General features: G+C 54.6%; 1 protein-coding gene across 1 annotated transcript; it reads left to right on the top strand.

Annotated features, from left to right (window-relative positions):
* Positions 1–2,399: 2,399 nt before the first annotated feature.
* Positions 2,400–20,456, top strand: Cib2 (calcium and integrin binding family member 2). The gene is made up of 6 exons (XM_042697749.1): positions 2,400–2,516; positions 9,371–9,405; positions 15,098–15,209; positions 16,000–16,147; positions 19,512–19,707; positions 20,372–20,456. Exons 1-6 carry the CDS (start codon positions 2,466–2,468, stop codon positions 20,391–20,393), a joined length of 564 nt encoding a protein of 187 aa, XP_042553683.1. The 5' UTR covers positions 2,400–2,465; the 3' UTR covers positions 20,394–20,456.
* The last annotated feature ends 272 nt before the right edge of the window (positions 20,457–20,728 follow it).

The following is a 20,728-nucleotide window of genomic DNA, read 5'->3' as shown; positions in this document are numbered from 1 at the left end:
TGCCCATTATTCTAGCTACGCAGAAGCTGAGATCTGAAGGAGCCAAGCTAGAGGCCAACTGGAACAGATCTAGACTCCATCCATAGCAAAATAATCAGCAAAAAGCCAGGCTACAGGTATGGCTCATGTGGTAGAGTGCCAGCCTACTAATCCTAACATGTGCTAGGCTCTGAGTTTAATCTCCTGTACACACACACACACACACACACACACACACACACACACTCTCAAATAGAGCTTGAGCATGCAGATGTTGATGTGGATAAAAAAAAAAAAAAAAAAAGGTCTTTTCTTCTGAAAGCTAAAAGGAAATGAATGACATCAACATCCTGACTATTCAGATTTTCAACCCTCCAAACACAGAAATAAGTATTTGAGCATTCAGGTGCTGCCTTCCAGGAACCCACACAGTGAACCAAAATTCTCAGCAGCTACACACCGCTTGGTTTTGATGGGTGCACGCCTCTCATCCTCGCTGCTCAAGGGGCTGAGATCTGAGGATTGAGATTTGAAATCAGCCTATTTGTCTCTAGTTAATCAGCAAAATAGCAGAAGTGGAACTATGGCTGAAGTGGTAGTGTGAATGAAGACGCGATGGAAAGCCACCAAGTCCTGAGTTCAAGCCCCAGTACAGGCACTAAATAAATAGTAAAGGTGAAAGAAAGCATTTAGGTTTTGCCAGTTTCTTGGGTCTTCATTTGAAGGCTCTCTTGTTGTATTAAATAAATCTACAAGATTTTCTGCCTTTAGTGTGTCTTCTGTGAAATTAATTTTCAGGCCCAGCCTGGGATCCTAAGAGGATATGGATAAAAGTTTGTGTCCCTAAGGGGCACTAAATGGCATTTGCTTAAAACCCCAAGAGGCCGCCGCCCTGGCCTTTGTCACACTTCTCTGGACACAGTAAGCTGTTGAAATCCTCTCACGTACCAAAGAGTGTGGGGCAAATCCTGTCCTCCACTCTGGGGAGCTCAGGGCCTGGCGTGTCCTGGCCAGTCAAGGGCCAGATAGGCCAGGCCGAGCTCAGAGGTCGATGCGGGAAGGAAGAGCTGGGCCAAGGTCGGGTGCTGAGGACTCCCGGCCCGGGCCAGGAGGTGACTAGATGGTGCTTGTTCCACCGCCACCCCCCTTGCAGGGATTCCCGCATCCAACACCTTCCCGCCACTCCCGGGGTGAGTCCCTGGGGTCCCTGATGGCAGGAGGTGCTGGTGGACCCTGAAGGACAGCAGCGTGACCAGTGCGCGCCACGGCCACAGCGCCCCCCGGAGGACTAGGATCGCACTGCAACGGTAGAGCCCCGCCACCTCCCCGCTCGCAGGGGGCGGAGCCTCCTCCGAACTGGGTGCATTCTTAGACCCGCCTCTCCCTCTCTCTGGGGGCGGAGCTTCCCCTAAACGGTGCATTCTTAGCCCCGCCCCTCCCTCTCTCTGGGGGCGGAGTCCCCTCTACATTGGGTCCTTTCTTGGTCCCGCCTCCACTCGTGGGGGCGGAGTCTCTGCCGCGCGGGTTCCAGTGTGGGCCCTTCTCTCCCGCTAGGGGCAGAGCCTTCCCACGCTGGATCCAGTCGTGGCCCTGCCCCTCCTCACCCTGCCTCTACACTGGGTCCAATCTTTGCTCCGCCCCTTCTCGCGCTAGGGGCGGAGCCTCTGGCGGGATCCAGTCTTGGCCCCGCCCCATCTCCGACTGGGGGCGGAGCCTCCGGCGGGGTCCAGTCCTGGCCTGTGGCTTGCCGCCTCTCCGAGCGGAGCGGGGCGGGGCGGAGCGGGGCGGGGCGGGGCGGGGCGGGGCGGGGCGGGGCGCGGCGCGGCGGGGGGGGCGGGGCGGGGCGGGGCGGGGCGGGGCGCGGCGGGGGGGCGGGGCGGGGCGGGGCGGGGCGGGGCGGGGCGCGGCGGGGCGGGGCGGGGCGCCGCGGGGCGGGGCGCCGCGGGGCGGGGCGGGGCGCGGCGGGGCGCGGCGGGGCGGGGCGGGGCGCGGCGGGGCGGGGCGGGACGGCGCGGGGCGGGGCGGGGCGGGGCGGGGCGGGGCGGGGCGGGGTGGCGCGGGGCGGGGCGGGGCGCGGCGCGGCGGGGCGGGGCGCGGCGGGGCGGGGCGCGGCGGGGCGGGGCGGGGCGCGGCGGGGCGGGGCGGGGCGGGGCGGGGCGGGGCGCGGCGGGGCGGGGCGCGGCGGGGCGGGGCGGGGCGGGGCGCGGCGGGGCGGGGCGGGGCGGGGCGGGGCGCGGCGGGGCGGGGCGCGGCGGGGCGGGGCGGGGCGCGGCGGGGCGCGGCGCGGCGGGGCGGGGCGGGGCGGGGCGGGGCGGGGCGCGGCGGGGCGGGGCGCGGCGGGGCGGGGCGCGGCGCGGCGCGGCGGCCCCCGGGGATGCTACCCGCCGCGGAGCTGGCCAAGGCCGCGGGCCGCGGGGCTCCGGGCTCCCGGGGCGGCTGATGGGAGGCGGCGGCCCGGGCAGGCGAGCCACCGCGCGGCCGTCGCCATGGGGAATAAGCAGACCATCTTCACGGAGGAGCAGCTGGACAACTACCAGGTGAGCCCCGCCGCCCTGGCGTCTCCTCCACAGGCCTCCCTGGAAGCCAGTCACCTGGGTTCAAACCCTTCCTCTGCCCGCGGCGCCCAGCCTTGACCTTGGGCCGGTGATTCCCGCCCCGGAGCCTCTGTTTCTCCACTTGGGAACGAGAGTGTCTTCCGGATGGAAGATTCTGTCGTGGCCACCTCGGTCACTTGTCCTCTCTTCTCGGGGTTTCTGGGCACCCCGGGCGGCCCTTACCCCACTTCAGTGCCAATAGTCTCGGCTCCATCCCAGGAAGGGCTGCAGGGGGTGCATCGCCCCCCGCCCCAATCAGGTCTTAAATTAGAGGTATCCCGTTAGGGCATCTTCCCTTTGCTCCAGGACAGAAATAATTGGAGCAAGAAGCCAGGTTCTATGCGTGCAAGCCAACTTTTAAAATCCTCTCTGCACCCCAGCAGCAACTCCTGGCCCCAGACCTTTCTGGGTTGCTGAAGTGGTTGTCCAGGCCCTGGAGCCTGGGTCCCCTCACGTCTTGGGCCACCTCTGAACCATTCCCCCGCCCCCCACTGCACTACCCAAGCTCTTTCTTTCTCCTGCCGTTGCCCATCCCCCAAAGTTTCCATGGCCTGGAGTGCCTCTTCCCTGCTTTCCACCTTGATCACCCTCATCCTTCAAGATCCAACTCTCAGGCCAGGCCTGAGGGCTCAAGCCTGTGGTCTTAGCTACTCAGGAGACAGAACTGAGGATTGTAGTTCAAAGCCATCCCTGGCAGGGAAGTCCATGAGACTCTTATCTCCAGTTAACCACCAAAAAAGCCAGAAGGGGAGCTGTGATTTAAGTGATAGAGCACTAGTTTTTAGCAACAAAGCGAAGAGACAGCGTCTGGGCCCTGAGTTCAAGCCCCAGTACTAGCACAGATGCACTCTCTCTGTCTCTGTCTCTGTCTCTGTCTCTCTGTCTCTCTGTCTCTCTCTCTCTCTCTCTCTCACACACACACACCCTCTGAATCCCCCAGGCAGACCTATTTTGTCACCTGTTCCTAGATTAGAAGACAGGGACACAGTAGCTACCTGTCTGTCCCCTTCATGTATACTTAGGTTGGTATGAAGGAAAAGGACATTGTGCAGTCTCTTGAAGTGGATTATTAAACCCACTTTACAGGCGAATAAACAGACACTAAGGAGCCATTCAGTACCTTCCCTATGTGAGATTCACATAGAATTTGAATGGTGCTCCAAGATTTGTCCCCAATCATTTGGGATGATGCTAGACCAGGTGTTTGTTTGTTTTTTCCTGTCAATTTTTTTTTTTTTTGGCAGGGATGTGGATTTACTTCTTGAACTCAGGGTCTAGGTGCAGTCCCTGATTTTTTGTTTTGTTTTTTTCCCCAAGGCTAGAGCTCCACTTCTGGCTTTTTGTTTGTTTGTTTTGTTTTTTGGTGGTTCACTGGAGATAAGAGTCTCACAGATTTTCCCGCCAATGCTGGCTTTGAATTGTGATCCTCCTCAGATCTTAGCCTCCTGAGTAGTTAGGGTGACAGGCGTAAGCCACCAGTACCTGGCTAAATTTCTTTATTATTATTTTTATTATTATTTTCTTCTCTTGGGCTTAGAGGTGGGGGCAGGGGCAGGAGTGGGACAAAGATCCCCTTTGCTTGGCATGGATCTGACTATTGGGTGGCGTGAGGCCCAAGTAGTATAAGCAGGTGACAGGTGCGTTCTAGGGAAGGGCACACATGGGCTGGAAGGAGACTCCTGCCTTGACAGGAAGGTTCAAAGACCACACAAGCTTGAGTGGTCCTAGAAGATAGCGACAGGATTTTGCCCACGATGACGTGAAAGGATCCACTCCAGGCAGAGGGGACAGCTTGGATAAAAGCTTAGAGGAAGGCATGGATAAATGGTCCATACCCAGCGGGGAGGAGTGGCCTGGCAGTGGGAAAGAGCCTGGGTCTCCCTTCAGACAAGCCCGGCATTGGGTTACCGTTTGGACAGAGCCTGTCTCAGCATTGAGTTCCGATCCTGGCTAGACTGTGCCAGGCAGGGTGGGAGAAATAAGAGCCAGGAAACCTAAGAACCCCACATCCCCTTCCCTGTGGCTCTCCAGCCATGGCCAGTGAGGCCTGGATGGGCGGGGGCTCCCCCAAGCTATCCGGGACTCTCCAGCTGTTCCTGGTGTCAATGATCCCTGCAATTAGACTTCTGTGCAGACAATTCCTCTAAGTCATTCATCCCTTTCCCAGACCCCCTAACAGGCCTCCTCCACTTTTTCCACAACTGCTTACACCATCCGTCTTTCCAGCTGCTGCTCCCAGACCACCTTTGTAGTTAAGAGCAAGCCCAGTGGGAGGCTGAAGTGAGGCTCAAGTGGTAGAGTGCCAGCCTTGTGTGTGAAAGTCAAGGAAGACCTCAAGGCCCTGAATTCAAGCCCCAGTTACCACCCACACTCAAAACACAAGCCCTGCGACTCAGTCTCTCTTGCTTCTTGGTTGTTTTGTTTCGTTTTGTTTTTTGGTCAGTTGTGGGGCTTGAACTCTGGGCCTGGGCGCTGTCCCTCAGCTCTTCAGCTCAAGCCTAGCACTCTACCACTTGAGCCACAGCACCATTTCCGGCTTTTTCTGCTTCTGTGGTGCTGAGGAATGGAACTCAGGGCCTCATGCATGCAAGGCAAGCTTTCTACCACTGAGCCACCTTCCCAGCTCTCTCTTGCTTCTTACCTGGAGTTCCACACTCCCTCCACCCTCTTTCCTGGCCTCCATAAACCCCAGGAAACAGAAGTCCAACTTCTTGCCCAGCCTCCAGTCACAGACTTTTTTTTTTTTTTTTTTTTGGTCATGGGGCTTGAACTTGGGGCCTGTGTACTGTACCTGAGCTTTTGTGCTCAAGGCTAGCACTCTACCACTTTGAGCCACAGAAACTTCCAGTTTTCTGGTGGTTCATTGGAGGTAAGAGTCTCACAGGTGCCGGTGGCTCATGCCCGTAATCCTAGCTACTCAGGAGGCTGAGATCTGAGGATCACAGTTCAAAGCCAGCCCTGGCAGGAATGTCTGTGAGACTCTTATCTCCAATTAACCACTAGAAAACTGGAAGTGCCTCAAGTGGTAGAGCACTCGCCTTGAAATGAAGACTTGAGGGACAGTGCCCAGGCCCAGAGTTCAAGCCCCACAACCAACAAAAGAAAAGAAAAGAGTCTCATGAACTTTCCTGCTCAGGCTGGGTTTGAACCACAATCTTCAGATCTCAGCCTTCTGAGTAGCTAGGATTATAGATGTGAGCCACCAGCACCTGGCTGATATTATTTTATTTTTTCCTTTGAAAGTAATCTACGTACAGGCCACATTTGTGTCAGTAGCTTACACCTGTCATCCTAGCTACTCAGGAGGCTGAGATCTAAAGATCATGGCTCAAAGCCAGCTCAGACAGTAGAGTCCATGAAACTTTTTTTTTGGTCGGTCATGTGGCTTGAACTCAGGGTGCTGTCCCTGAGCTCTTCAGCTCAAGCCTAGCTCTCTACCATTTGAGCCACAGCACCACCAAATCTTGGGGCTTGAACTCAGGGCCTGGGCACTGTCTTTTGCTTTAGGCTAGCACTCTACCACTTGATCCACAGTGCTACTTCCAGCTTTTTTTGTTTATGTGGTACTGAGGAATCAAACCCAGGGCTTCAGGCTGAGAAGCTGGCTCAGTGATAGAGCGCTCGCCTTGCATACATGAGGCCCTGGGTTTGATTCCTCAGCATCACATAAGCAGAAAAAGCCAGAAGTGGTGCTGTGGCTCAAATAGAGCACTAGCCTTGGGCTGAATTGGTGAGGGACAGTGCTCAGGCCCAGAGTTCAGGCCCCACAACCAAAAACACAAAAAATAAAACAAACCCAGGGCTTCATGAATGCTAGGCAAGCACTCTTCCACTAAGCCACATTCCCAGCCCCATGAAACTCTTATCTCCAATGAACCATCAAAAGAAGCTGGAAATGGGACTGTGGCTCAAGGGGTAGAGAGCCAGCCTTGAGCAAAAAAATAAAAATAAATATAACCTCAGGAAGAGCACCTGTGGTGTGAGTTCAAGCCCCAGAACTGGCACACAGAAAGAGAGAGAGAGAGAGAGGGAGGGAGGGAGGGAGGGAGGGAGGAAGGAAGGAAGGAAGGAAGGAAGGAAAAAGTTGAGCCCCACCCCTAGAAGAGAGCCCTCCGCAGTCTATGGCATATCAGGTGGCTCAGAAGGAAAACCTCATTGGGCTACACAGGGCCTAGAAACTTCCACCCCTCCCCTGTTCCACCCAGGGAAACCCTAGCTGCCCCATGCAATCCTCTTTGGTCATGAAATCCAATCACCCTAGTGGCCAGCGCCTTTCAGATTCTCTAGAGCCAGGCTGTCTGTCTGAAAGGCTGTGCTGTGGCCATTTGCCCACCAGAGCAGGAGGCCTGGGACTCTGCGCTCTGCGAAGGCCAAGGGCAGAGTAACTGAATGGTGGGGATGAGCAGGAAAGCCCTTCACAGGCCGGCATTCATCTTAGCAAGTGCTGGCCGCTTTGCATCTCCCAGCTTCTCTCCCAGGCCCTGTCTTATAGCCATCATCCAAGACTCCAGTGGGTTTATGAATTTACTTTTTTACCAGTCCTGGGGCTTGAACTCAGGAACTGGGCGCTGTCCCTGTACTTCGTTTGCTCAAGGCTAGCACTCTACCACTTGAGCCACTTCTGGCTTTTTCTGAGTAGTTTATTGGAGATAAGAGTCGATTTTCCTGCCCTGATTGGCTTCAAAATATGATCCTCAGATCTCTGCCTCCTGAGTAGCTAGGATGATAGGTATGAGTCACCAGTGCCCAGCTCCAGTGTTTTGTTTTGTTTTTCAATTTTTACTTACTCTGAAATGGCCAGTCGACGGACAGTGTAAGTCATTTAGCTAGACAGGCCGGCTGGGCATTGGTAGCTCATACCTGTTGTCCTAGCTACACAGGAGACTGAGATCTGAAGATCATGGTTCAAAGTCAGCCAGGCAGGAAAGTCCTTGAGACTCTTGTCTCCAAAAAGGCAGAAGTGGAGATATGGCTCAAGTAGCAGCATGCCAGTCTTGAGGGGAAAAGCTAAGCAAGAGCATGAGGCCTTGAGTTCAAGCCCCAGTACTGGCATAAAATTTTTTTAAAAGATCTTTTACAGGTTGCTGATAGTTCACACCTTTAATCCTAGCTTCTCAGGTGGCTGACATATGAGAATCCTGGTTCAAAGCTAGCCTGGGTAGAAAAGTGCACAAGATTCTTATCTCTAATAAACTACTCAAAAAACTGAAGTGGTGCTGTGGCTCAAGTGGTAGAGTACTAGGTTTGAGCACAAAAGCTCAGGGACAGTGCCCAGGCCCTGAGTTTAAGCCCCAGGATTGGCACGCATGCACACGGGCACACACACACACACACACACACACACACACACACACACACACACACACACACACACACAGATAGACCTTCTAAGGAGAGTCTATGATCCAATGGCCTAGAAACCACATGCGTTCGCCACCCTAGGCCCACCTGGCCTCCTATCTCTCTATCCAGACATTATACCAGCTGCTGTCCCTCCTCTTCCTCTCTGCTGTGTTCACTTCATCCATTTCATCCATTCCTCCAGTCCCTTCCTCCTTCCCTGTAGGTGTGAACTTATATGCTCCTTTTTAATTTTTGTGCCAGTACTGGGACTTGAACTCAGGACCTTGACTCTGTCCCTTAGCTTTTACATTCGAGGCTGGCACACTCCCACTTGCATCACACCCCTACTTCTGGCTTTTTTTTTTTTTTGCTTGTCCTGGGGCTTGAACTCTGGGTCTCAGCACTGTCTCTATGCTTCTTTTGCTGAGCCAGAGCACCACTTCTGGCTTTTTCTGAGTAGTTTATTGGAGATAAGAGTCTCCTGGACTTTCCTGCCCAGGTTGACCTTGAACTGGGATCCTCAGATCTCAACCTTTTGAGTAGCTAGGATGACAGGTGTGAGCCACCAGTTCTAGCCTCACTTCCAGACTTTTTACTGGTTCACTGGAGGTAAAGGTCTCATGGACTCTCCTGCCCTGGCTGACTTCCAATTGTGATCTGCTGATCTCAGCTTCTTGAGTAGCTGGGATTGCAGGTGTGAGCCTGGCTGTGGTCACCTGATCTGTCATTCCTGTGGTTTCAGAAGCCAGGCATTGCTGGTGATTCCTCTGCCCATATGGCTGGACATATCAGCCACAAGATGTGCTCTGGGCCACTCAGGACTCACTGTACATTGCATGCCTGCTCACAACCCCATCTTCAGTGCCTGTACTGGTTCACACCCTGTGGGGCCTCCCTGAAGACAGTGGAATTGCCTCCTGCCTGCCCCTGTTTTCCCAAGGTCTATCTCACCAGCTCTCACATCTGCTGCATCCATCTATGACTCCCCTTCTCTCCCCTGAGCCCCAAGGGTGCATCGGGTTCCCAGGGCTAGTACTGGAGGCATTGTCTGGATCCATTAGAATCATTGGTCCCCCAAGGGAGGGGTAGCTGGGTCTCTCCTATCTCCCCAGTCCCCCCAGACCAGGGCTGTCCAGTGGGGCCCTGAGGATGGAAGGAGGGGAGAGAGGGAGAGAGGAAGGAAGCAAGCTAGGAAGTTGGGATCACTTAGGCTCTCTCTCTCTCTCTCTCTTTGTCAGTCATGAGGCTTGAACTGTGGGCCTGGGCGCTGTCCCTCAGCTCTTCAGTTCAAGGCTAGCACTCTACCACTGGAGCCACAGCACCACTTCCAGCTTTTTCTGTTTATGTGGTGCTGAGGAATCGAACCCAGGGCCTCATGCATGCAAGGCAAGCGCTCTACCACTGAGCCACCTTCCCAGCCCTCACTTAGGCTCTTGTGTGTTTTTCCTTCCCAGGACTGCACGTTCTTCAATAAGAAGGACATCCTCAAGTAAGTATGGCTCTCTGTCTACTTCTTTGGGGCTGTGGCAGGGGTGAGGCTGGGGACCCCATGTGCCCTGGCTATGGGTGCCAGAGTTGAAGAAGAGCCATCGGAGTCAAGTCCAGGGACCAGCTGCTCCCCGGATGGCTGTGTAGGCTCAAGAATGTCCCTTTCTTCTTCTCTTCTCTCCTCTTCCTCCCCTCCCCCCTCCACATCTGCTTATTATGGGCTGGACCAAGGTAGAGAGCTAAGGCACATTTTCATTAGGGCCTCACTGCGGCCTTGTCACAAGATGATCTAGTTATCAAGCTCACGCCTGTAATCCCAGCTACTCAGGAAGCTGAGACAGGAAGATCACAGTCCAAAGCCAGCCCAGACAGGAAAGTCTGTGAGACTCTTACCTCCAGTGAACCACCAGCAAGCTAGAAGTGGAGGATGTGTGGCTCAGGTAGTAGGTAGGTAGAGTGCCAGCCTTGAGGGAAAAAGCTAAGCAAGAGCATGAGGCCATGAGTTCAAGCCCCAGTCCTGACACATTAAAAACAATAATAAAGATCTTCTTGTCCACTTTTCCAGATAGGGCTTAGCACCTTGGCTAAGTCACACACCCAGGATCTGGAGGCCTGGCCTGGCTGCAGGTCCCTTGCTGTTCCTCTGAGCTGTGGGGCCCGCTGCCCCTGTCTGTTAGGCTAGGGGACCCTCAGGGCCATGTGGCTTGAGGCCCTGATGTCTTTCCTGAGCTGTCTTACATGTTCTCTTCCTTCTCCATTTGCCAATTGCTCTTAAGGGGTATGGGAGCGGGGTCCTGGACAGGAAAGATGGAAGGGGGGAATGAGGCCAGGACACACCCAAGCCCCCCAGCCCTCCCCCCCCCCTCTTCCTCAGAGCCCCAGCCACAGCCAGTGAGCAGGGATCACAGAATGCTAGGAAAGCTGCCCCAAGGGGCCCCTTCCACGCAGGGTGTCAGGTGACGCTAAAAGCCAGCGAATTCTCAGGATCACTTTCCCTGAGGATCGATGGCCAGGCTGGGCCTAGAACCTGGCACAGAATCCCCAGAGAGCTGGGCTCTGGTCTGTCCTTGCCCTGTCCCCTCACCACAGTGAGAGACACTTCACTTCTACCCACTGAGGAGAGGTAGGGTGAGGAGCAGAACCCCCCCCCCCCCCACACACACACAGGCCTGGCCTCAGACCCTGGTTTCGAATCCCACCTCCCAGCTCTGTAGCCTTCTACAAGGTTTGGCCTTCTGGAAAGTGGGGGAACCCCAAAGCATGATGCCACTAGCTGGGACAGTACCTGAGTGTACAAAGGTGGCACTTCCACTGAGAAAAGTGGCCACAGAGCGGTCACCCTGGCCTTCTGGTAGCCCCCCTGAACTTTTAGGTCTCTCGACACAACTCCCTCTCCCCCCTTACCATACTTGGGGGAGCTCCTAACACCCTAAACCCCCACTTTTGTAGATGCCAAGCCAGGCTGTGTGTCCTCACCACAGCCCATACTATGCCCACTATGGCCTTTGTCAGTTCCTGTACCCACAGCATCGCCATGCCTGGTCCAGATCAGCTCCCACACTTCCTGTGGTAACCCGCCAACTCTCTGCACTTCCCTTCACTCCCAACTCAGGCTTTGTGGGGGTGTGGGTCCTCAGGTCACCCCACCTGAGTTGGGTCTCTGCCATGCTGCCTGTTACTGGTGAAGCCTCAAAAAAAGCCTGTGGGTGAAAGATTGGAGGGTCATGGAGACAAGGACATGGACCTGCTCCCCCAGCCCTCCACTCATCCCTGCAAGCCACTGAAACACTGTGACACATTTTGGGGTATCCCTGGCCCATTGAGAAATAAGCAGGGGATTGCAGAAAGGCAAGAATACTCAAGGAAGGGTCCTGGCTCCCCACAGACCCAGCCTGCCCAGTTCTGAAGGCTTTAGCACTCCAGCCTTTGTTATTTTATTTATTTTTGTTGGTCATGGGGCTTGAACTCTGGGCCTGGGCGCTGTCCCTCAGCTCTCCAGCTCAAGGCAAGCACTCTACCACTTGAGCCACAGCGCCACTTCCAGTTTTCTGGTGGTTAATTGGAGACAAGAGTCTCACAGACTTGCCTGCTTGGGCTGGGTGCCAACCATGATCCTCAGATCTCAGCCTTCTTAGTAGCTAGGATGACAGGTGTGAGCCACTAGTCCCCCCTCTTTTTTTATTTATTTTTTTGTACCAATGCTAGACCTTGAACCCAGGGCCTAGACACTGCTCCTTTACTTGTTGTTCATCAAGGCTGGTGCTCTACCAGTTGAGCCACAGCTCCACTTCTGGCTTTTTGGTGGCTCACTGGAGATGAAGAGTTTCATGAACTTTCCTGCCTTTTGCACTTCAAATGGCGATCCTCAGACCCCAGCCTCCTGAGTAGCTAGGATGTAAGGTGTGAGCCACTGGGACCCAGCCCAGCACCCCAGCCTGGGGAGATCAGTACCAGTGCAAAGGCCAAAAGCCTGAGGCCTTCCAAGTGGGTGAAGGCCCCCCCAAGGCAGCTGGACACCCCCACTTCTGCTCGGCCCAGCCCGTTCTGTCCCTCGACGCCCCATTTCTGCCTGGCGCTGCCTGTTGTATCCCTCGTGCATTGAGGTCCTGCCTCTTGCTCATCGCACCTTAGGGACCCCAATCAATCATGGGTGTGTGTGTGTGTGTGTGTGTGTGTGTGTGTGTGTGTGTGCAAAGCCTCATGGGAGCCGTCACACAGCCCCGGGGGACGTCAGGACCAGGGACAGTGATCACACCGGAGGAAGGGCTGCTGGGGCCGGCCACAGCCCACCCTCAGGGAAGGGCAGCCAGGGGGGGCGTGGCCCTCCCCACTCCCCGCACCCCGTCCCCGCTGCGAGGCCGAGCCAGGGTCAGGGTGGCAGCGGTGCGTGGGTCAGCCTCAAGGCCGGCTCCGCCCGTCCCCCGGGGGGTGCCCTCTCCCAGGCCGCCGTGCCCCCCCACCCTGGCGGATGTCTTTGGTAAGCTGCACCCCGAGCACAGACCAGATGGCGAGGCGGAAACCCGAGCGCGGGGCTCTGCGTTACAGCTCCGGGCCGCTGCCAGGCAGTGGGTCAGTGACACCACCGGGGACGGGCGGCGGGGCCAGCGCTCTGCCCTCCCCGCCCCGTGCCCGCCTCGGCCCCGCCCCGCGTCCCTGGCCCCGCCCACAAGGCCCCGTGCCCGCCTCGGCCCCGCCCCGCGACCCTGGCCCCACCCTCTGCACCGCCCCTGTGCCAGCATCGGCCCTGCCCCCGCCCCGCCCACAAAGCCCCGCCCCGCGCCCCTGGCCCCGCCCCTATCCCCCTCAGCCCTGCCCCTGCCCCTCAGCCCTCAACCCTGCCCCCTGTCCACACCCCCTCTCCTGTCCCCTCTCCCTGGGAAAATGTAATCGCACCCCTCTCTTATTATTCCCCAGCTGAGTCTCAGCAGGCCCCACCCAGCCGCACATCCTGTTTACAGCCCCTCTGTTCTCTGCCGGGGACTTAACCAGCGTTCATGCCTGTAATCCCAGCTACTCAGGAGGCTGAGCTATAAGGATCTTGGTCTAAGGCCAGGCCAGTTAGAAAAGTCTCTGAGACTCATCTCCAAGCAACCATCAAAAAGCCAGATTTTTTTTTTTTAATTTTAAGCCAGAAATAAGCCTGTGACTCACACTTGTAATCTTAGCTTCTCAGGAGGCCAAGATCTGAGGATCCAGGTTCAAAAGCAGCCCAGGCAGGGAAGTCTATGAGACTTTAAAAAATTTTTTAAATTACCTTTAACTAGTTGTACAAAGGAGCTGCCATTTAACAATGCAGTTTATGAACACAACATATCTTGATCAATGTCATTCCTTATCTGTGAGACTCTTACCTCCAATGAATCACCAAAAACCTAGAAGTGGAGCTGTGGCTCAAGTGGTAGAGTGCCAGCCTCGAGCAAAAAAAAAAAAAAAAAAAAAGCCCTCAGGGACAGTGCTCAGGCTCTGAATTCAAGCACTAGGATGGTGTTTGTGTGTGTGCGCACACGCGCACACACACACACACACACACACACACACAAAGCCAGAAGTGACTCAAATGGTAGAGCACCAGTCTTAAGTGAAAAAGCTTAAGGATAGCACTCAGGCCCTGTGTTTAAGCACTAACACAAAAAAAAAGAAAGAGAAAGGAAGGAAGGGAAGGAGGAAGGGAGGGAGAGAGGAAGGAAGGAGGAAAGGAAAGAAGGCAGGGATGGAAAGGAAAACAATGAGTCTGTCAATTGTGTATGAATTACCAATTGCTTTAAGGGCAAGATTTTTCCTCCATGCAGGAAGTAAGAAGAGAGGAAGCTCTTGGGCGCCCACTTGTGGTACAACGGGGCTAGATCCTCCCTCCTGGGTATTTCCTGACTAGCTTCTACCCACAGTGCAGGAAGCTGGAGATTTCTTGCCTCCAGCTGTTTCCAGGAGCTTCTCCGTGATTTCTGGTCCTTTTTACAAGGAACATGTGCTTTGAGCTTTTCTTTTTTTTTTCTGGTCGATTGTGGGGCTTGAACTCTGGACCTGGGAGCTGTCCTCGGCTTTTCAGCTCAAGGCTAGTGCCCTACCACTTGAGCTACAGAGCCACTTCCAGCTTTTTCTGCTTATGTGGTGCTGAGGAGTTGAACTCAGGGCCTCATGCATGTGAGGCAAGCGCTCTACCACTGAGCCACCTTCCCAGCCCCCCCCCCCCTTTTAAAATTCTATTTGCCAGACACTAATGATTCACACCTGTCATCCTAGTTACTCAGGAGGCTGAGATCTGAGGATCGTGGTTCAAAGTTAGCCCAGGAAGCAAAGTTCATGAGACTCTTATCTCCAATAAACCACCAGAAAACTGGAAGTGGTGCTGTGGCTTAAGTGGTAGAGCACTAGTTTTGAGCAAAAGAGCTCAAGGAGAGTGCCCAGGCCTTGAGTTCAAGTCTCATGACCGACCCAAAAAAAATTCTATTTGCCTCAGACAGGCTCTGAAATAGGAGATGAGGTGTTCTTCCTCCAGGCTCCTGGGCTTACAGGGAGAAAATGGAAGTCCTGGGTTCAAGTCTTGTCCCTGCTAACATGCCCTTAACCCTTGAGCCTCAATGGGCAGCTAACATCTACCTCTCATGGTGGCTTTCTTCTCACTGTGACTTTCCCAGAGAGCACGAGCCCGGGCCTGGAGCCAGGTGAGCCACTCGGACGATGGCAGTTTAACACTCAGCTAAACACCCAGAGTTGGAGGAACCCAAGGGTGGGGTGACTGGGCCAAAGGAAGGCTGTGGGCACCTGACCCTTGTGGCTCACGCCTGTCAGCCCAGCTGCTCAGGAGGCTGAGATGGAGGTTTGAAGCCAGCTGGGAGGAGACAAATCTGACTCTGAGCTCCAATTAGCCAGCAAAAAGCCGGAAGTGGAGGGATGGCTCAAGTGGTAGAGCACCAGCCTGGAGCAAAAAAGTGAAGGGAGAGCGTGAGTTCAAGCCTCTAGCTGTCTCTCTGCTCTGTCTGTCTGTCTCTCTCTCTCACACACACACACAAAGACCCTTAGGAAAGCCCAGGAAGGGGAGAGTGGACTTGGCCCCAGGCCCCAGGGCCAGGGGTAATGAAGGTGTGAATGGCACACATCAGGTCCTGGCCGAGGATGGTTTTCAGAGGCTCAGGCAGGGTGACATGGGTCTCTGGGAGCTCAAGGCTCAGTGTGCTCCTCTGCTTCTCTGGAAGACTCCACGCCCGGTTCTATGAGCTGGCCCCCAACCTCGTCCCCATGGACTACAGGAAGAGCCCCATCGTCCACGTGCCCATGAGCCTCATCATCCAGATGCCGGAGCTCCGGGTAGGTGAAGGCGGGGCTAGGGGCGGGGCCGGGGTGGTGCAGGGAGGAGCCTGGCACGGGGCGGGGCCTGGCGAGGGGTGGGGCTTGGGTCAGGGGCAAGCCTGGGGTGTGGTCTGTGAGCTGGGGGCGGGGCCTGGCGCAGGGGCGGGGCCCGGGACTCAGCAGCAGACAAGCCTAGAGCAGCCAGCCATTCCCAGCCTAGCCTTGAACATACCCTGATCTCCTGCTCCCCCTATTGAGGACGCCTGTGTAGGATCTGGACTTGTAAAGTGAGCTCAGCCCACGCACGGGCTAGGTGCCCACTGTCCATCTGCATATGTTATGGGTTTCTTACATACTGCAGTCTGGGTGTCAGCAATCAGGCCTGTAATCCCAGCAACTCAGGAAGCTGAGATCTGAGGATCTCAGTTTGAAGCCTTCCTAGGCAGGAAAGGCCCTAAGATTCTCATCTCCAGTTAGCCACCAAAAAAAGCCAGAAGTGTTAGAGCACTAACCTTGAGAAAAGAAAAAAAAAACCTTCAAGGGTTAGGCCTTGAGTTCAAGTCCCAAGACTGGCACACAAAAGTAAACAAAGAGAGAAAAGAAAAGAAAAAGAGAAAGCAAGGAAGGAAGGAAGGAAGGAAGGAAACCAAACGAGTTAAGTAGGGGACATTAATATTCTCCCTTTATAGATAGAGAAACTGAGGCTTGGGAGATTCAGGTGGCCTGACCAAGGCCAAGTGTGCATGCACCTGGCTCTCCATCTGCATGGTATTTGGGTGATGGTGATGGTGACATTGATCTCCCCCAGGAAAACCCCTTCAAAGAGAGGATCGTGGAGTCCTTTTCTGAGGAGGGCGATGGCAACCTCACCTTTAATGACTTCGTGGACATGTTCTCTGTGCTGTGCGAGTCGGCACCCCGGGAGCTCAAAGCAAGCTACGCCTTCAAGATTTACGGTAGGGAGACAGGCATCCGTAGCTCACACCTATAATCCCGGCTACTCAGAAGGCTGATGGCAAGTTGAAACCAGCCTGGGCAGGAAAAGTCTGTGAGACTTTTTAATCTCCAATGAATCAACAAAAAGCTGGCAGTGGAACCTGTGGCTCAAATGGTTGAACTCCAGCTTTGATAGAAAAAGCTAAGGGACAGTGCCAGTCTAAGAACTGGCACCAATTAAAACAAACAAACAACAAAAAACCCAAAGCCAGGCTCCGGTGGTTCATGCCTGTAATTATAGCTACTCAGGAGGCTGAGATCTAAGGATTGCGGTTCAAAACCAGCCCAGCCAGGAAAGTTCATGAAACTTTCATCTCCAGTTAGCCTACCAGAAGTGGTGCTGTGGCTTAAAAGTGGCAGATTGCTAGCCTTGAGTTGAAAAGGCTCAGGGATAGCACCCAGGCCCTGGGTTCAAGGCCCACAACCAAAACACAAAAACAAAAACAAAAACCACCAGGGGGGAAAAAAGTGAACTTGAAGAATCTGTAGGCCAGATTCTGGGGACCTGGGCATTGGTGATAAGGTCAGGGACCAAGGCCTGCCCCCTCTCCCCTTCCCAAACCTCCTTCCCATAAACCATAGGCAGGCTGGTTTCTCCAGTTCAGCCCTCCTGCCTCTTCTCTCCCTGGTCACCAGAGGGCGCTAAGCAATTGACTCTCCATGGCCAAAGAAGACTGGCTCCAAAGTCCACCTGCCTACCAGCCTGGGCCTGATCTCCAAGACCCCGTATCACCTTTTGAGGGTCTTTGGATGCGGACAGCAGGGCCCTAGTTTGGGCTGACACCTATCCTGGACCAGAAGACTCCCACAACAACAAACCTCTGGCCAGGCACTGGTGGCTCATGCCTGTAATCCCAGCTACTCAGGGGGCTGAGATCTGAGTATTGTAGTTCAAAGCCAGCCCAGGCAGGAAAGCCTGTGAGACTCTTATCTCCAATTAAACACCAGAAAACCGGAAATGGAGCTGTATGTAGCTCAAAATGGTAGAGTGCTAGCCTTGAGAAAAAGACTTCAGGGAAAGCACCTAGGCCATGAGTTCAAACCCCACAACCAACAAATGAAAAGAAAAAAGAGCCGGGCACCAATGGCTCACACCTGTAATCCTAGCTACTCAGGAGGCTGAGATCTGAGGATTGTAGTTCAAAGCCAGCCCGGGCAGGAGAAGACCATGAGACTCATATCTCCAGTGAACCATCAGAAAACCGGAAGTGGCGCTGTAGCTCAAATGGTAAAGCCCTCATCTTGAGCTAAAGAGCTCAAAGACAGTGCCCAGGCCCAGAGTTCAAGCCCCATGACTGACAAAAAAGAAAAGAAAAGAACCTGTCATCCTCAACACCTTTGGGAAAACCTTTGAGTTAGGGAGGAGATACCAAGGCCATGCAGGGCTGTCTTTTCATTTGGAAAGTGTCATGTTTTATTTCAAAGCAATTTTGTTCTAGAAACATCCGTACACCATACCAGGCAGCACTTGCCTGTCCGTTCTCTGTGAGCCCTGGACTCATGGCTTGTAGCTCCCTACATCCAGGACCCGTTGGTGTCAGGAGGGACTGCTGTCTTCCCCAAAGGGAAGCACAGAGTACCAAAGGGACCCGTTTCCTCTTATTGAATGGACAGAAGAATCTAGGTGGCCGTCGAGCTAGTATGTCCAGAGAATCCCCTCTCCTCTTACCTACCCTGGAGGCCTTCCCAGGGTGGCAAGGGTGTCAGTCTCCTCAGGACATGGGTTCTAGGTCAAGCACTGACCAAAGATGTAGCTGGACAGGGTCTTGCCCTTCCCACTTTCTCCATCTCTGGTGTGGACCCATCCAAGGGCCCATGTGAGGGGGCGGGGCTTAAACACTAAAGGAAGAAGAGGAGGGCACTCACAGCACCACTTCTGGTCATGGGGGGAGGGGCTTTACATCTAGAAAGACTTGGGGGGGGCGGAGTAGGGGAGGGTGGAGGCTTCAACAGAAACTTGAAAGGAAGGAAAGGCCACCCAAGCAGAAGACTCCTCAGGTAGATTCTGTGGTTGAGTTCACGCCTGTAATCCCAGCTACTCAGGAGGCTGAGATGTAAGGATCAGGATAGAAAGCCAACCCAGGCAAGAAAGTCCTTGAGAGTCATCTCCAATGAGCCACCAAGGAAAAAAGTCAGAAGTGGAGCTGTGGCTCAGGGACAGTCTCCAGGTCCTGATTCACACCCCAGGACTGGGCCCATCCTCCCCGACCCTCCAAACCACTGTGCTGTGTCCTGCTGAGGTGGTGCTCAAAACCAAACCACGCTTCCTGCTCTGTGTGTGTACAGAGATTGTAGCCTTGTGGTTTTTTCATCTCCTGACAGGACTATTTTCTGTACTGAAATTTGAACTCAGATCTTTTTGCTTGCTAGGGCAGACACTCTACAATCTGAGCCATGTCCCCAACCTTTTTGGTTATTTTGGAAATAAGATCTCATCTTTACATCCACACTGGCTTGGACCAGGATCCTCCTATTTCCACTCCCTTCACGCTTAGGATTCCAGGCTCAGCTTGATATATTTTTGTTTTGTCGTTTTGTTTTGCCTAGGATGGCCTCAAACCCACTGTCCTCTAGATCTGCTTCCCAAGGAGCAGCGATTATAGGCATGAACCGCTCCGACAGGCGGCTTTTGCATTGGCAGATGAAATTGTGTTTGCCATTTGCATGATGCATGTGCTATCGTGCACTACATGTTGGACTCAAGGCCTGCAGTTTGGAAAACATGGACCTTAAAGTCAAAAGAGGCCCAGTCCAAATTCTGCTCTAGAACTTGGTTTTTCTAGATTTTAGCTCTAGGGGCCATCTGACCAGGGCCTGACATTCACAGAGAGCCTCCAGTTTGAAACTAGCTTAGCCTGTGGTTTTACATTCAGTGGTTCTGGAGGATATTTGTTTGTTGTGTATTTTTGGTCAGTCCTAATGCCTTGAACTCAGGACCTTAAGCGTGGTGCTCTTATGCTCTAAGCCATACCTTCCAGTCTTGTTTTTGCTGGTTACCTTTCAAAATAGGGTCTGGCAAACTCCCCCCACCTCTGGCTAACCTTGAACCATGATCCTTCTACCCTGAGCCTTCTGAGGGATTGGATCACAGGTGTAAGCCTCCGTGTCTGGCAGTTGGGGCACATTTGTGTGTTCAGTATCTGTCCCTTTGGCCCCCTCCAGCTGGGCACAGGGATCCTGTCTCCCCAGTGTGTGCCTGGAGATGCTCTGGGGGGCTCCAGCGTCTGTTGGGGTGACCAGGGTGTCCAGCCAGGAGGAGAGAGGCAATTCAGGGCTTCCTGGGAGAGGGGTGAATTCCTCCACAGCCCTTCCTGTGCCCCGCAGACTTTAACACGGACAACTTCATCTGCAAAGAGGACCTGGAGCTGACGCTGGCCCGGCTCACCAAGTCAGAGCTGGACGAGGACGAGGTGGTGCTGGTGTGCGACAAGGTCATCGAGGAGGCGGATCTGGATGGGGACGGCAAGCTGGGCTTCGCGGACTTCGAGGACATGATCGCCAAGGCGCCTGACTTCCTCAGGTGCCGCCAGCAGGGGGCGCCCACGCGAGCCGGGGGGGCAGGGGGGGGGGCAGCAGGGATGGATGGTGTGGGCCCATGGGACCTCCATAGGCCCTGATGGGCAGGTCAGGAAGCAGACAAGCAGGTTCTAGGCCCAGCTCCCCTCCCGCTGTGGCCTTGTGCGTGGCTGGGCACTGATGGCTCACACCTGTCATCCCAGCTGGTCAGGAGGCTGAGATCTGAGGATCGCGGTTCAAAGCCAGCCAGGGCTGGTTGTTGTGGATTTTATTTATTTATTTATTTTGGTCAGTCATGGGGCTTGAACGCAGGGCCTGGGCGCTGTCCCTGAGCTCTTCTGCTCAAGGCTAGTGCTCTACCACTTTGAGCCACAACACCACTTCCAGTTTTCTTTTCTTGCCCAGGCTGGCCTCGAACCAGGATCCTCAGATCTCAGTCTCCTGAGTAGCTGGGATGACAGGTGTGAGCCACTGGCACCTGGCCTTGCTTTTGTTGTTTTTTTGTGCTGATACTGGGGCTTGAACTCAGGATGTGGGCATAGCATCCTAGCTTTCACACAGGTGGGCGTTCTACCACTTGAACCACACCTACACTACTAACTAGCAGCTCCTTTTCTGATGAGCCTTCAGCCCTGCCCATGACCTCTGTCCTTTCTCTCTCTTTCCAGCACTTTCCATATCCGGATCTGAGGAGCCTGCAGGGGCCTAAAGCCCCCCTCCAGACTTCTGTCTGCACAGGGGTGTCACCTTCACGCACCCCCAGAGCGGGACTGTGGTTCACACTCACGGACACTCCTCGTGGCCCTTTAAGCAAAAAATAAATAAATAAATACGGAAAACTAACCAGGGAAGGGAGTATGAGCAACAGGACCTTTCCCAGGGTACCCCAAGATCTGGTTCTTTTCCGGGGTCTCCTGAACACTGCATGGCTCACCTCCCCCCCCCCCCCCCTCCAGCCAGGCATTGTGGCTCACACCTGTCATCCCAGAGACTCAAGAGGCTGAGATCTGAGGATCATGGTTCAA

Source organism: Dipodomys spectabilis, unplaced genomic scaffold (genome assembly GCF_019054845.1).
Source record: "Dipodomys spectabilis isolate Male_0828 unplaced genomic scaffold, ASM1905484v1 ptg000228l, whole genome shotgun sequence".
Lineage (NCBI taxonomy): Eukaryota > Metazoa > Chordata > Mammalia > Rodentia > Heteromyidae > Dipodomys > Dipodomys spectabilis.
This window is presented reverse-complemented; position numbering and strand designations above follow the sequence as displayed.